The sequence below is a fragment of the Ursus americanus genome, chromosome 1 (genome assembly GCF_024610735.1).
Source record: "Ursus americanus isolate L20-20 chromosome 1, mUrsAme1.1.p, whole genome shotgun sequence".
NCBI classification, from domain to species: domain Eukaryota; kingdom Metazoa; phylum Chordata; class Mammalia; order Carnivora; family Ursidae; genus Ursus; species Ursus americanus.
This window is the reverse complement of record NC_142127.1, coordinates 99,066,839-99,080,537: the sequence shown is the minus strand read 5'-3', so window position 1 is coordinate 99,080,537 and position 13,699 is coordinate 99,066,839. Positions and strand designations below refer to the sequence as shown.

Below are 13,699 nucleotides of genomic sequence, written 5' to 3'. Positions count from 1 at the left end.
TCAAGGGATTTTTTTCCCAGCCACCAGAGCTCTCAGCCATCGACACGAGTCTTCGTTCATGGGAAGTACGCTGGCTTCAGTAACGGCCCAGGATCCTTGGGAATTTGCCTGATGGAATCTTGGCTCGTGCTCTGGAACCGTCCAGCGCGGCTGGTCCTGCCATCTGCTTTGGAGAGAGTCTCCTCTCACGTTAAAGGGCCAATTCCCTTAGCTTGGAGCTTCGGTGAGCCTTCATCTGTCTGGCTGTAAATCAGGAGGGACTTGAAACATCTGCTGGTGCTATTGTCTCTCCCTTTCTGTGTTTTCCTAACATCAGTGAAGCTTTCGAAGTTTGAAGACTTTACTAGGAGGATTATTTCATCTTCCTCAGCCGATGTTGCGTACATCTGATTTCCTTTAAAGTGTTTTGAAATAACGTTTTGACGGGAGGGGGGGCACTGATCAGTTTCCTTAGGAGTCCTTTCGATTCGTCTAGGAGTGTCCGTTTTTTGCTGTGTTCCTTGTACCTGGTCCCCAGCCCCACCCTCCAGGCTGTCTCCTCCGAGACCACCCCCCCCTTACTCCTCCTTAGCAAGCGGTCGCCTGGAGGCGTGATCTGATTTCCTTCAGAGTTTTCTAACATTTCCCTTTGTTTAATTTGTTCACTTACTCCCCCATTCCCTTCTTTGGCTTCTCGCGAAAGCAACTTCGTGCCTCCCTGAAGATCATCATCTTCACCCAAAGCATCTGTAGTATCGTCCAAAGCTGTTCTTTTTTCTTTCTGATGTATTTTGAAGGTTGTCCTGGTTGCAGGTACGTGGCTGTGTTTTCATGCATCTTCTAAAGACTCAAAGGTTCTCATAAATGCTGGCCGGTGGCTCCACTTGATCTGAACGTTTAGATTTCCCTTTGATACGTCCTTTTCTGTTTTTAAGTCCTATTTTAAGTCCAAGAGTTGGTGGTTTCCAGCTCTTTATTAATGGTCCTCGGGTTTTTAAAAAAGACTTTCTTTTCTTTTATGATTTATTTATTCATTTGAGAGACACAGAGAGAGAGACAGCATGTGCATGAGCGGGGGAGGGGTGCGGGGAGGGGCAGAGAGAGAAAACCTCAAGCAGGCTGTCTGCTGAGTGCAGAGCCTGACTAAGCCACCCAGGCACCCCAAGACTTTTTTTTTTTTAAGCTCTTACGTACTTATTTGCCAGAGAGAAAGAGAGAGCACAAGCAGGGGGAGCAGCAGGCAGAGGCAGAAGCCAAATCCCAGCTGAGCAAGGAGCCCGACACAGGACTCGATCCCACAACCCTGGGATCATGACCTGAGCCAAAGGCAGACGCTTAACTGATTGAGCCACCCAGGTATTCTGACTTTCTTGTTTTTTTAGAGCCATCTTGGAGTCACAGTAAAATTGAGAGGAAAGTACAGAGATTTCCCATATACCATCTGCTCCCACTCATGCACAGCGTCCCCCACCATCAACACCCCCAACAGAGAGAGACATTTGTTACAGGTGACAAACTGACGGTGATGTGTCATCATCATCCAAAGCCCGTAGTTTACGCCAGGCTTCCCTCCTGGGGGTGTACCTTCTATGGGTTTGGGCAAATGTATAATGATAGGTAAACATCAGTTTTTTTCACTGCCCTAAAAATCTTGGCCGTTTTAATAGGTATGCAGTGGTATTGCATTGCTGGTTTAATGTGTATTTCTCTGATGATAGACGATGTGGGGCATCTTCTCATATGCGTCTTTGCCATTGGAATATCTTCTTTGGTGAAGAGTCTTAATAAAGTTTTGGCCCATTTTAAATTGGGCTGTTTTCCTATTGTTGAGTCTTAAGAGTTCTGTGTGAAGTTCAGATAATAGTACTTTGTCAGATGTGTCTTTTGCAAATACTTTCTCCTAGTCTGTGCCTTGCTTCTTTTTCTCTTGATAATGTCTTTGCAGAGCAGAAGTTTTTAGTTTTAATGAAGTTCTGGTTATCAGTCATGTCTTTCGTGGGTTGTGCCTTTGGTTGTATTGAAAAGGTCATCACCATATCCAAGGTCAATTATCCTATGTTATCCTCTGGGAGTTTCATAATTTTGCTTTTTACAGTTGGGTCTATATCCAATTTGAGTAAATTTTTAGGAAGGGTGAAAGGTCTGTGTTTAGATTCTGGAAGAGCCCCAGAATCCGACCACCCCACGAGTGATTGGGATTATCCTCTTTCCTTCTACTTACCGTCCTCTACCCTATTTTCTTGGCCAAACTCAGGGAATTTCTGGGCCAAGTGAACTGTTCTTCTGTTTGGGGCTCTTCCGGACTCCAGTCTGTCCCACGAACCCTCTCCACTTTCCGGGATCTGCCTGATTTCCCCTTGTCCTTGCAAAGTCTCCCCATCCATGGCAGGACTGCTTTTACCCGGACCAGGCAGCACCCCTGGGCTCTGGAGGCTGCCTCAGCTCCCCACAGAAGCTCCCCTCAGCTCGCCCACCAGAACCTCAGTCATCTTAGCACCTAGTTCATCCAGGCTCCCAGGTCCCCCAGCCTGCACCTAGCATTGCCATGAGTTGGAGAGGAACTCCTGAAAGCTGCCAGATGTCTCCAGCCCTCTTGGGACGCCACCGTTAGCCAGCAGCCTGCTCTCCTAGAAACACCTCCAGGGCTTTCCCGGGCTCCCCGAGGGCCTCAGCTGTTGGCGTCCCCTCCGCACGGCCCCCAAACAGGCTGCTATGGGATGAGGATGAATAGACCTCCAGGACCACCACCAGGCCTGGAGGAACCCAGGCTCCTGCCTCACGCCTCGTCTGCCTGCATTTAGGACTAGGACCCAGAGATCACTGCCACTGTGTGAGCCCGTGAGGCTTCCACCAGCCACACTCAGAGCACCCCAGTGGCAGCTTGGGAATGTCCCCCCCCCCCCCCGCCTTGTTCCTGGGCAGTGACAGGTCTTCGGGGCAGAGGCCCTCTGGGAAGGTCCCATGGGAGGCCGAACGCCCAGCGGTCCTCAGAACTTGGCCATGTCTAAGGGCGTCAGGGCCTCAACAGCACAGGGGTTGTGGCTGCTCCGCTCCCAGCAAGCGGGGGGTGGGGGGGTGGGGGTGGGGTTGGGGGTGGGGTGAGGAGTGCAGCGCCTCCCTCTTCAGCACATCTGAGCACCTGTCCTGCCTCCGGGAAGGACCGAAGCGACCAGCCCATGCGGGTTCTCCTTTTTCATCGGATCGCTGAGCAGCAGCCCTGCTGGTGTTTTGTGGGCACCGGTCCCCAGGATGCTTCCCTGCCATCCGCTAGAAACCGGTCAGATTAAATACGCCAACCCGGATATGACAGGAATGATGGTGCCCCTAGAGGGGTGCGGCGGGCTCCCCTGTTGGGGTGCTGCTCTCAGCTGAGCTTGCTTGATGCCCAGCCTCTGATCTACCCGATCGGCAGAAGCTCAAGCTCAGGGGGGACAGGGACAGACCCAGAAACATAAGCTGTGCTCTACGGGAGAGGGACGAACAGCGAACTGGGAGCCCAGCTTAGACCCACACCCTCTCTGGGAGGCCTCTGGGTGCTGGGTCCAGGCCTGACCCCGTCCTCTGGTCTCCAGGCTGGTCCACACTACGCCCCGCCCCCCAGGTCTCTCCGGTGGCCCTGGCCATCGTGGGTGGCCTCACAGAGCGCTCTGAGACCTGACATCACAGCCGCACCCTCCCGGGCCGGCGGCTGCTGTCATCCCGGAGGATAAGCTTGCCTGGGGCGGCTCCTTATTCACCTGCACGGAAGCCGGATGACACGGGGCTGAGTCCGGGCTACCTGCACCCGACGTCACCTGCCCTCTCTGGCTTCTCCAGGCGTGGCCCCTCGGCCGCAGCACCCTGGGAGCTGGTTAGAAAAGCAGAATCTCAGGCCCCATCCCACACCCTCTGGGTCAGGACCAGCTTTTTATCAACCCTCCTGGGTGAGCGGCAAGGACATCACCGTTTGATACCAGACAGCACCTGGGGGCTGGGAGCCCCTCGGGCAGCACAGGGCTCCAGCCTCTGAGGATGGTGGGTGCTAGACCAATAGCCGCCCCTCTCGCGCATTTCGTGTAAACAGCTGAACATACAGAACGGTGCGATTCAGAGACACCCCCCCCCCCTTTTGCCGCTGTTCCCTGAGTGACCGAACCACCTTGAGTTTGCTCTTTGGTGAGTCACGGGTAGAAACTGACTTTAAGGAAACTTTATTCGCAGCGGATAAAGAGATCCAGGGGAATCATGCAGCAAGAGTGAATGGGTTTCTCTTGTTTAGGGGTTAGGACGAGTATTTAGAAAGGGGGGCCGCATCTTCATGTACGCAGGAGGCTTGAGGTGGCCCGGGAGCCTTAAGCAAACACACCGGGTTCATACACTTGTGCTCCTCCCCCTGGGGCGGGGAGTTTAGTATTATAATGAGACGAAGGTAATGGGTCAGTCCGCGAGTCAGGTCAGTCCGCCGTCCCTCTGATCAGGCGTCAGGCAGCGGTGGAGCTCAGACTGGCGGGCAGTCGGGGAGCCCCGGCTCTTCTGGGCTGTTACAGCTTGAAGGGTAGCTTCGGTTCCCATCGTGCGATGCTATGCCTGTCGGGTGTTTTGCCCGCGTGAAGAGAGAAGCTGGACAGAAGAGCTTAAGTAAAAATGTGGGAGAAAGAAGGATGGGTACGAACAAGCAGGTGAGCTTAGGTTAGGTTTTGGGATCTAGCTGGTGACAACTGGGCCTCCACTATCTGCTTGTTGATGAGTTTTGGAGGAAGACAGGCAGTTGGAAGAGGGTGTGGAGGGTCAGACTAAAGGAAAGAGATCCTGCCTGCGGAGTCCCCTTCCGGCTTTGCTGCCCTACGGCTCTGTGGCCGCGGCCAAGTGGCTGACCCTCCCTGGGCCTCTGTTTCCGCATCTGGAAAGTCGGGATCCTAGAGGACCTACCCACCTGAGTGTCATGAGGATTGAGTTCATCCTTGTAAAGCACTTGGTAATCACTCAGCCAATATTATGGGGATTGTTGGCAATTAACCAAGAAACTTGAAAGAATGGGGATCCGTTGACGTGGGTGCTTTAGGAGGACTTAGATGGAGAAGGTCAGCAAATATTTACCTGCCAGTTACCACAAAATACACATGAAATCAAGACTGATTCTCTATTGCATCATCACACAACTGAATTTCTAAGTCTGTTTCCTAAGAGGGGAAAAGAGCTCTCAGGATTTTAGAAGGCTTGTTATAATCGTTGCAAGGACGTCGCATTTGCAGCCTTGCGACCAACGCACTTCAAGGCAGAACACGCAGGATTTGCCCTGGACAGGATGGGAGGAGGGGGTGGGGGATGAGGCAGGAACTCGGAAACTGGGGGGCCCTGGCAGGTGAGTTCCGGCTTGGGCCCGCACATCGGGGATTGCTACCCCACATCCATGAGGCAGTGGGAGAGCGAAGTCCGGAGAAGGTGCTGTGCGTGCTGTCTGGGCTCCTCAGAAACACGGGGCCCTTCACCTGGGGCTCAGCAGTGTCTGCGGGCCTATGTCCCCCTCCCCCCTGCCATGTTTTGGATCATTTAATTTTGTTTCCACCATTTTCTAACGAAACATTTCAAGCAGACAGAAAATTCTGCAAGGGAAGTTGACAGGGGGAAAGGATATCATGGGGAGAAGAGACAGATCTCTCATGCAGAAAAATTCCAAATAATCCATGTAGATACTTGCTACTTGCTTCCAAAGAAGGGGAGCCTGACCCCCACTCCGGGAGGGTGGGCTGACATCGCAACTTCTTCCTGAGGACGGAATTGAAAGAGGGAAAACGAAAGAGCAGCTCTAGGGCAGAGAAGCCTGACAACACCGTCTCTGCCAGATGATCAAGGGCAACATCGAGGGATGGTAAGTCGGGGGGCTGCGTGCACCCGGATAAGCTGTAATGAGGATGGCACTCTATCTGGGTGGTCTTCCTCCCCAAACCCAGAGTCTCATTCTCATCAGCTGAAAACATTCAGATTCCACCTGCGGGAGATTCTCCAAAATGCCCCTCGTGGCAAACAAGGGGAGTCTGAGGAGCTGAAGGAGACGCAATGACCAAGTCAATGTCACGTAGGGTCCTGGGAGAGATCAGGCCCGGGGGAAGGACATCGAGGAAAAACGAAGGAAAGCTGAGTAAAATATGGACTTGAAGTACTAATAATACTTTCGAGTATTAATAATAACACATCAGTATTGGTCCATGAATTATGACAAATATACCGTATTAATTTAGGATGTTAGTAATAGGAGAAACCAGGTGTGGGGAATATGGAAACTCTCTTTACTATCTTTGCATTTTTTTCTGTAAACCTAAAATTCTTCTAAATGGTAAAGCTGCTTCAAAACGAAGCAACCATATACCCACCCGCTAAATTCTACCCTTCATACTTCTCTCTGTCACACATGGCATCTGTATCGAGCATCTATCCCTCCCTCTGGCTCCTTGCTTTCCTCTCTTGACTGCCCTCTTCTTCTTTTGCTTCAAAGGGCACTCGGGAAGCTGGGGCAGGGGGACACTCAGCACCACGGGGTCTCCAGGTGCAGCTCTGCTCTGCTCCTGCAATGCCCGTTCACGCCCCCACCCCCCCACCCCCCAGGTCCCTGGCTGCTGGAAACGAGGAGCTCTGCTGCCACCCAGTGGATTTTTTAAAAATTAAAATTGAGTGCAGGGGCGGGGGAGGCTGCAGGAGGCCCTGCAGGCAGGAGGTCCTCTGGCTGGGAGGGTCTCTGAGCCCAGCTGCACACGACCCTGGCCCCGTCGTGAATTTCTAGCTAGACCCAGACATTGGCTAATTCTAGCCCGGGTTCCCAACTGTGCAGTCATTTCGTAGGGTTATACATACTACACTTTTCAAAAAAGTCTTTGGGAAGGAGATAGAGCATGAGGAAATCAGGAGCTTTCGAAAGTTTTGCTAGAACTTCTGACGACTGTGAAGAATCATTCTGGAGCATCGGCATGGCCTGTCTAGCTGTTTTTGAAAGCCAAGTGTCTGGAGGCTTCAGCTGACTGGGGCCTGCGGGCCGGCAGGCCTGGGTCTGCGGCCTGTCCTGTGCCACAGGTACCCGGTGTCAGGCTTTGACACACACGCTGTGGCCGGAGCCTCTCCTAAATACCGAGGCAGAGGGACAGGAGGTGTGTGTCTGAAGGGCAGGCAGCAAGCGTGGCCGCCTCTTCTGCGAGAGGCCCCGTGTGTCACATGGCCGACCACAGGTGTGGCTGTTCAGGCCTCTCGGTTAGGAGAAGGAACAGAACAAGCATGTCTTAGTTTGGGTCTCCCCAGAAGCAGAGCCTGGGACAATGGTTCAAGCGCTAGTCATTTATTTGGGACTCGAGCCCAGGAAGCCCTGGTACAGAGTGGGACGGGAGCCAGGGGATGGAAAGAATCTGATAAAAGATATGTCAGGAAACCATTAGCTTCGTGGTTTTGGAGCTCAGTTCTGCTGGGAAGCACCCATCCCAGCTGGGGTCAGGTGAGGGCTGCTTCTGGGGACATTTAACTGCCACCTTTCTGGTGCCCTGGGCTACAATAAACAGCTTCGAGAGGCAGAAGTGGGTGCTAAGAGATGGGCTGGGGCCCTGCCAGGTCCTCTTAATGTCTTCGTGTTGGGGGTGGTGGGCACCAATTCTACTCCACCCACCTCGTCCTCACTGGGGAGAGGTCGGAGCTGGGGCTGCCTGAAGGCTGGGCGAGAGCTCGGGACCACACGGAGAATTCAGTTGAGCACGAGAAGGTACTATCTGGGTTAGGAGTAGGGCTGGCAGGAGGGGGCCCTCGCTGCCTTCTCCACACAGGTGAGACTTTGTAAGGTGGGGAGACACAAATGTCTCTCAAGTGTGGAAGGGAGTATGTGGCTGCCCACCAGGGAGGAAGGAGAGGGAGCCAGCTGGCGGTGCGGCCTCATGTGGAAGCTTCCCCTGAGGGAAGGAGCCCTGAGGCTCCTCCCACAGCGTTGTCCACTGTCCCTGCTGAATCTCCACCAAACAGAAGACCCAGGTGCTGAAAAACACAACGGGACCATGTTATCTCCACAGAACACCAAGTACTTAGGTGGTAAAAATTTATTACCAAGGAGCTAAAGCTCATCTTGTAGAGAATGTTGAGAAATATAAATCTTCCCCCCAAATCTCTGGTGTCTATCCTTCCTGAAGTGCGACCTAGAAAATAGTATTCCACAAATTACAGAGGACACGACCTCCTGCCTAGAAACCTGGTGGTCGCTGTACTTGGGGACCTAGATCCCCAGGGACGCGCCAGGCACAAGGTCTCGGGGCAGGCGCTCCACCTTCTCGTCAGTTCCCACCCGGTCACACGGGCAACCAAACACCAGCGGGGCCTTAGAGGTCACCGAGGAACACACACAACACAAAGGCCTCACGCCAGCTGGGAAGCGATATGGCTTGGCGCAAAGGTCACCACGGCTTCGGTCAGCGTGCACTCGGGCAGGCAGAATCTCTGTGAGAGCGGGCTTGAAGGCTCCTGTCCCTGTTGACTATGTCGTGGGTCCTCAGGGCCTGCGAGGAATGCGGCTTGACCAGAAGCACTGACGGGCGGAAGCTGACGGTCCTGTCACGACAGAGATGTGCTCAGACCGCTCCTGAGGGAGGGGTTTCCGTGGGGTCGGCTTCTGCGAGCTCTGAGATTGTAGTGTGGGGCGTCTTACCTTGTCCTTCACACCTTCTAGAAACAGGATGGTCAGAGAGAGAGGGTATCAGGCTCTGAAAGTTGCCGTAAGGACACAAACAGCTGGGGGGAGAATACTCCTTGTAAACCAAGCAGTAGCTGAAGGGAAGTGTATCTGGGGGCATTTCTGGCAAATTCTCAGGAGGGGATTACTCATTCATTATCAGAGTGGCTCTAGTCTCCTGAACGAACAAGGTATTGAGCACTGAGTCCCCCAAAAGCTTTTATAGTCACGATTGTCTATAGTCCTTACAAATAAAATATATAAATAGAGGAGGCAGGTAAGAGCTACACATTAACTCTGAGCAGCCCGACACTCAGTCTTTCTTGCCATGGGGAGGGGACACCTGGGTGGTGACTGGTAGGAAGTGGAATGTGTGCTAACCCATGAGGCCAAACCCTCAGCGTGGCCACTTCTTCCGTCTCATTAGAGGACAAAGTCATGAGTTCTGACCTTATGGGACCCTGTCACCTTTGGAGATGACAGACTGAACTACCTGGAAGAAATAAATAGGATGTTGTTCACGTGAAGTGCTTGGGCAAGAACACGTCCCATGCCATCCCCACAGAGAACGGCGGTCCCATTCACCGACCAAGGTTAAAATGAGAAGCAAGCACAGGGCCGTGTGCCCCACAGCCCAGGCGGCCCGGGGGCAGACGGTCGCTCTGGCGCTTCTGCGGCTCCCTTGCCTTCACTGTAATCTCACCCTGTCCTTTATAACCCTCCTGCCCAGTGGTCGAGTTTTACCCTCGAACGTTCACAATAAAGGGTCACAGAGCCATGGCTGAAGGATCCGCTCCCAAATGCTGGGGTCTAAAAAAGCCATCAAACAACAGGTGACAATACTGAACTGTGAGAGGCAGGGCCAGGGAGCTGGGAGCCCCAGCACGTAAGGGAAAGTCGCATTTCACACCAAAAATAAAACCTTGAATAGGAAAAAAGACTCAGAGAAGTGTGTGTGCTGTTTCCGGTTAGTCTGCGACAAGATTTGTGCTGGTGCGTCTCCTGAGAGCGCCGTTCACGGAGACACAGATGCAACAATCTGTAAGACACCATAAAAACAGACAATGCTGTTTCTCCAAAATTTTATTTTAATTTAAATTACAGGGCCAGCCAGATATTCTGATAAGAAATTTACGTTTCCTCAGGAGAAAAGAAATGCTTTCATGGCATTGTTAACAATTGTATACATCTCCACCTTTTTTTTTAAGGGTTAAAAATCACATTGAGTAACTGTAACTGACTTAAGTAAAATTAAGCCTTTATAACACAAAAAGAAACCACTTCCAGTATAATAGTTTTGGTAATATGGATATATTAAATGATCATAACTTCAAATGCAACTTTTCAACTTTGAATGTTTTCACATTTTTGTTAAAAAACAAAAACAAAACAAGTCTTAACTGCCCAGATCCCAGTGCATCCGTGGCATAAGGGTTTTGACAGGCTGCACCCCCACTGCCTCCACACGAGGCGCTAGTGCTGCGAGGCCACCGCCCAAGTGGAAGCGCTTGGTTGTTCGAAGTTCGAAGAACCAGCTTGGCAAGGAAACCTTTCTTCCACTTGGTGTTAACTAATGTTTTCACGCTAAACCCAGATACCAAGCACGAGACCACAAGAACCAGAACGCTTCACACGGTCAAGTCTGCCGTTCCCTTCCTAAACATCGTGGGTATTTTCATTTTGAGGAGCTTGGATTGCTTTCCTTACTTCCGATAGAAAAAACATGAATTATTTTACACGGATTTTGGAAAAGACAGCCTCAGAAAAACCAATTATAATGTAGGCTGCCTTTTTAATGAGATGGAATAAAACACATCTATGCTTCCTGGAGCTGTTTTTCCCACTGGTATTCCTAGGAGGTCTGAAAACCTCATGCTTAAAACATCCATTGGGAGTCTCATTTTGCTGGCTGATAAATAATTCAATTAGTGAGAGAGGCTAGCAAAGAGTAATTATATAAATTTCTTAATCAGCTACGGCCATGCTGAATTTGAACTGGCAAACTGATTTGTTGTTAGTTGTGATCTCTGTATCACTAAGATGAACAGATACCATTCTAGTAACTTTACACAGATATGTTCTAGGAGACGTTGTTCTGCCGTGGTCACAGTAACAAAAAGTGGTGCAAAATCAGTGACTTCATAAATACTGATCATCTGCAGCATTAAGGAACAGGACATTAAAAAAAATAAATTTCCCCATAGGACACCTAGACTAGGGACTCTTCTTTTCCTAAGAGAAGCCAAAGTTTTAATTATTCAGTTTCACAACTATGGTACTGGATTACTTACTCTAAGAAGGAAAAGGTGCTCTAAGAGGTTTCCCCCACAAGGAGAATCAGCAGTAATTTAGCATAATCGGGATCATCCGTATCTGGCAAACTCATGACTCATTTAAATGAATAAGGCCAACATCGCGCAGGAAAGCGTAGCCGACTGACGGCTCCCCAGTAGGTAACTGAATACAAAGGATTGGTTTCCATTTTTTCTTTTAATGCTGTGATACTTAAATGTTAGATCAGCATTTTCATGTGATCGGAAGTATTTCAATTACATATGAGCATTCATTTTTTTTTTTTTTTGCAAAAACTCAATATTAGGTAATAGTTACATACTAATACAGTAACATTCCTCTGCTGTACAAATTAAATCATTTAAAAGAAATGAGCCTTCTAAGAATTATATACAAAAGAAACCTGTAAGCATTGTTGAAATCAAACGCAAGGTGTCACCGTTAGCTCTACTGGTTTAAAATACCTTCCAAAAAGTAAAATTAACAAATACCCTTCAACATATCCAGGTTTACAAGTCTCAAGAAAATCAAATGTCAAAAAATTCTAGAAAGCTGTGAAAAGCATATTTACATTTTCCTTATGACCTTATGAAGCTTCACACCTTTGAGAAGTCGCTATCAATTTATTCGCACGTCAACTTTATCCACCCAAAAAGCTCACATCTTGGATACAGTTGCCCTCTGATTTCAAATACAGCTCTGCTCCATCTTCCTTTAGTGAAGGCGTACGCCCTTACCACGAATCCACGCTCAGATCTTGCACAGAGATCAATGCAAACACGCAGGTTTAATCTGATAACTGCAATCCCCTTCTCCCCTAAACCACACCACCATCTACACATCTGCCTTCGGGAACTAGCCACGTTCAGAACTCCTACAGCAAACAGAGTCCTCGAACTCTGAAACGACACAAAGATCAAGAGAAAGTCCACGTGTGCTCTAGTGTGCAAGAAAGCAGCAGCTACGTTCTCCAACTTGGACTAAAAAAAACAAAAAAGGTAAAATGAAAAACCGTTCACTTAACAGCAGGTTAGCAGTAAAGTTCCTCATGAACCGATAAGAGCGCCTGATGCTGAATAGCTAACAGCAAATGCTGAATTTGGATTTACTATTTTAGATGTTGATTGGAAATTAGGCTTCTTGCTGAGCTGGTCTCTTCAAATCCCTGATCTGTTTAACTAAATAGGTCTTCTCATCGTTAAATTGTTCGTCCTCGGTCCTGTCATTCTGAAACTTGCTGAGGAACTCTATGAGTTTGGTCTGGTTCTTGAGGAGGATGTCTAGGATGGGCTGCGTCTTGTTGGGATTGGCTACAAACACCTGCAGGGAGAGAAACTGGCGTCAGTCACAGGGAAGAACGAGACCCCGGCGGCCGCGCTGCAGTCAGCAGAGCCGGGCGGCACATGGTCAAGTCACACTGCAGGGGCATCTGCTTTGGAAGATCTCATTTGACAACAGCTCTGTGTGTGTGTGTGTGTGTGTGTGTGTGTGTGTGTGTGTGTGTGTGTGTCCGTGTGTGCGTGTGTGTGTGTGTCTGCGCGTGCGCGCGTGCAAGGGAGGGGGGGGAATTATATGTTTCAGTCAAAAGGACTGACACATTCACTCATGCTCTGAAATTCAGTAGCCGGTATTAAATATAGACTGATTTTAGAATAATATGGGCAGAAATTATTTCTGGGCACAGAAAGCCAGAATGGATTTTAAGTACTAAACCCTCCAAGAAAAGCATCAAGAAATGGATTTACTTTGTGATTAATAATATTCTGTGCCAAAGATAAATGGCGCTCCTCTATAATACACACTTTTCTTGTCTCCAGTCCAGATGATATACCCTGTTTCTGGGTGCATTTTTATTTAAATGTTATACTACACAAAGATGAATACTGACTGTTACAGGGTCGCTTAGATCACCAAATGAGGTGCATAATATTTCAACCACCGGTAAACGAAATGAGGTAACAACTCTGGAGGGAAATACTGTCTATGGCTCTAATACTCTACCTTAAAGACGTGGAAGGCCTCAAACTGGATGTTACGACTCTTGTCCCGTAGGAGATTCATCATTAACTTGAGGTTCTCTGGTTTACTGATGTACTTTGTCATAATTGTGAAGTTGTGTCTGTCTAAGAGTAGTTCACCGAGAAGCTGAGAAGACATTTAAACAATTAACTCATCAAGATTTCAAGTAAAACCAAAGTTTAAAAAAATAATTCACTTTAAAATCATCATTGTTAAGCAAAGAATATTAGCAGGTACTCAAAAGACTGATGAGCTGAACTGAAATTCTAATTGAAACATTACTGAGTGTCCACTACTTGCCACTTAAACACTTAGGCCTTTCTTTTGGGGGAAGCCTATGGGCAGTCCAACACTGCTCTCGCTCTTGACATATTCCAAGGCACATGGGCCCCGAATCTGAAACTGTCAGAGCCTACTCTTTAAGTATGCATTTACCAGATCTCATTAAAAAAAAAAAAAAAAAACTATCAAAGAAAATGGTCAGAAGGTAAGTTACTGATTATTCTTGTTTAACTACAAATCTTAGCTTAATTGAAAAATTATTTATCTGGACTTCCCAGGACAGAAGGTTCCAGGTCCAAAGCTTGCATACACTTACCCTTTAGCCTTCGAGTTATGCTTTCATCCTGATTCAGGAAGGTTTACAAGAATGAATATTTCTCTGTTCTTTCTTCTGCAAAGTATCCTGAAGACACTCCAATTTTTTCTTAATGACTCCTCATCAACACTAATGATATC

At 49.0% G+C, this 13,699-nt stretch overlaps 1 protein-coding gene across 1 annotated transcript in view; it reads right to left on the bottom strand.

The window, feature by feature from the left end:
* Positions 1–9,718: 9,718 nt before the first annotated feature.
* The window catches only part of CAB39 (calcium binding protein 39), an 86,127-nt gene continuing 82,146 nt past the window's right edge, over positions 9,719–13,699 (bottom strand). The window contains exons 8-9 of the mRNA XM_045794143.2: positions 12,944–13,087; positions 9,719–12,262 (exon numbers count right to left, since the gene is read on the bottom strand). Coding sequence (XP_045650099.1) covers positions 12,074–12,262; positions 12,944–13,087 — 333 coding nt within the window. The 3' untranslated portion in view covers positions 9,719–12,073. The remainder of the gene's footprint in view (positions 12,263–12,943; positions 13,088–13,699) is intronic.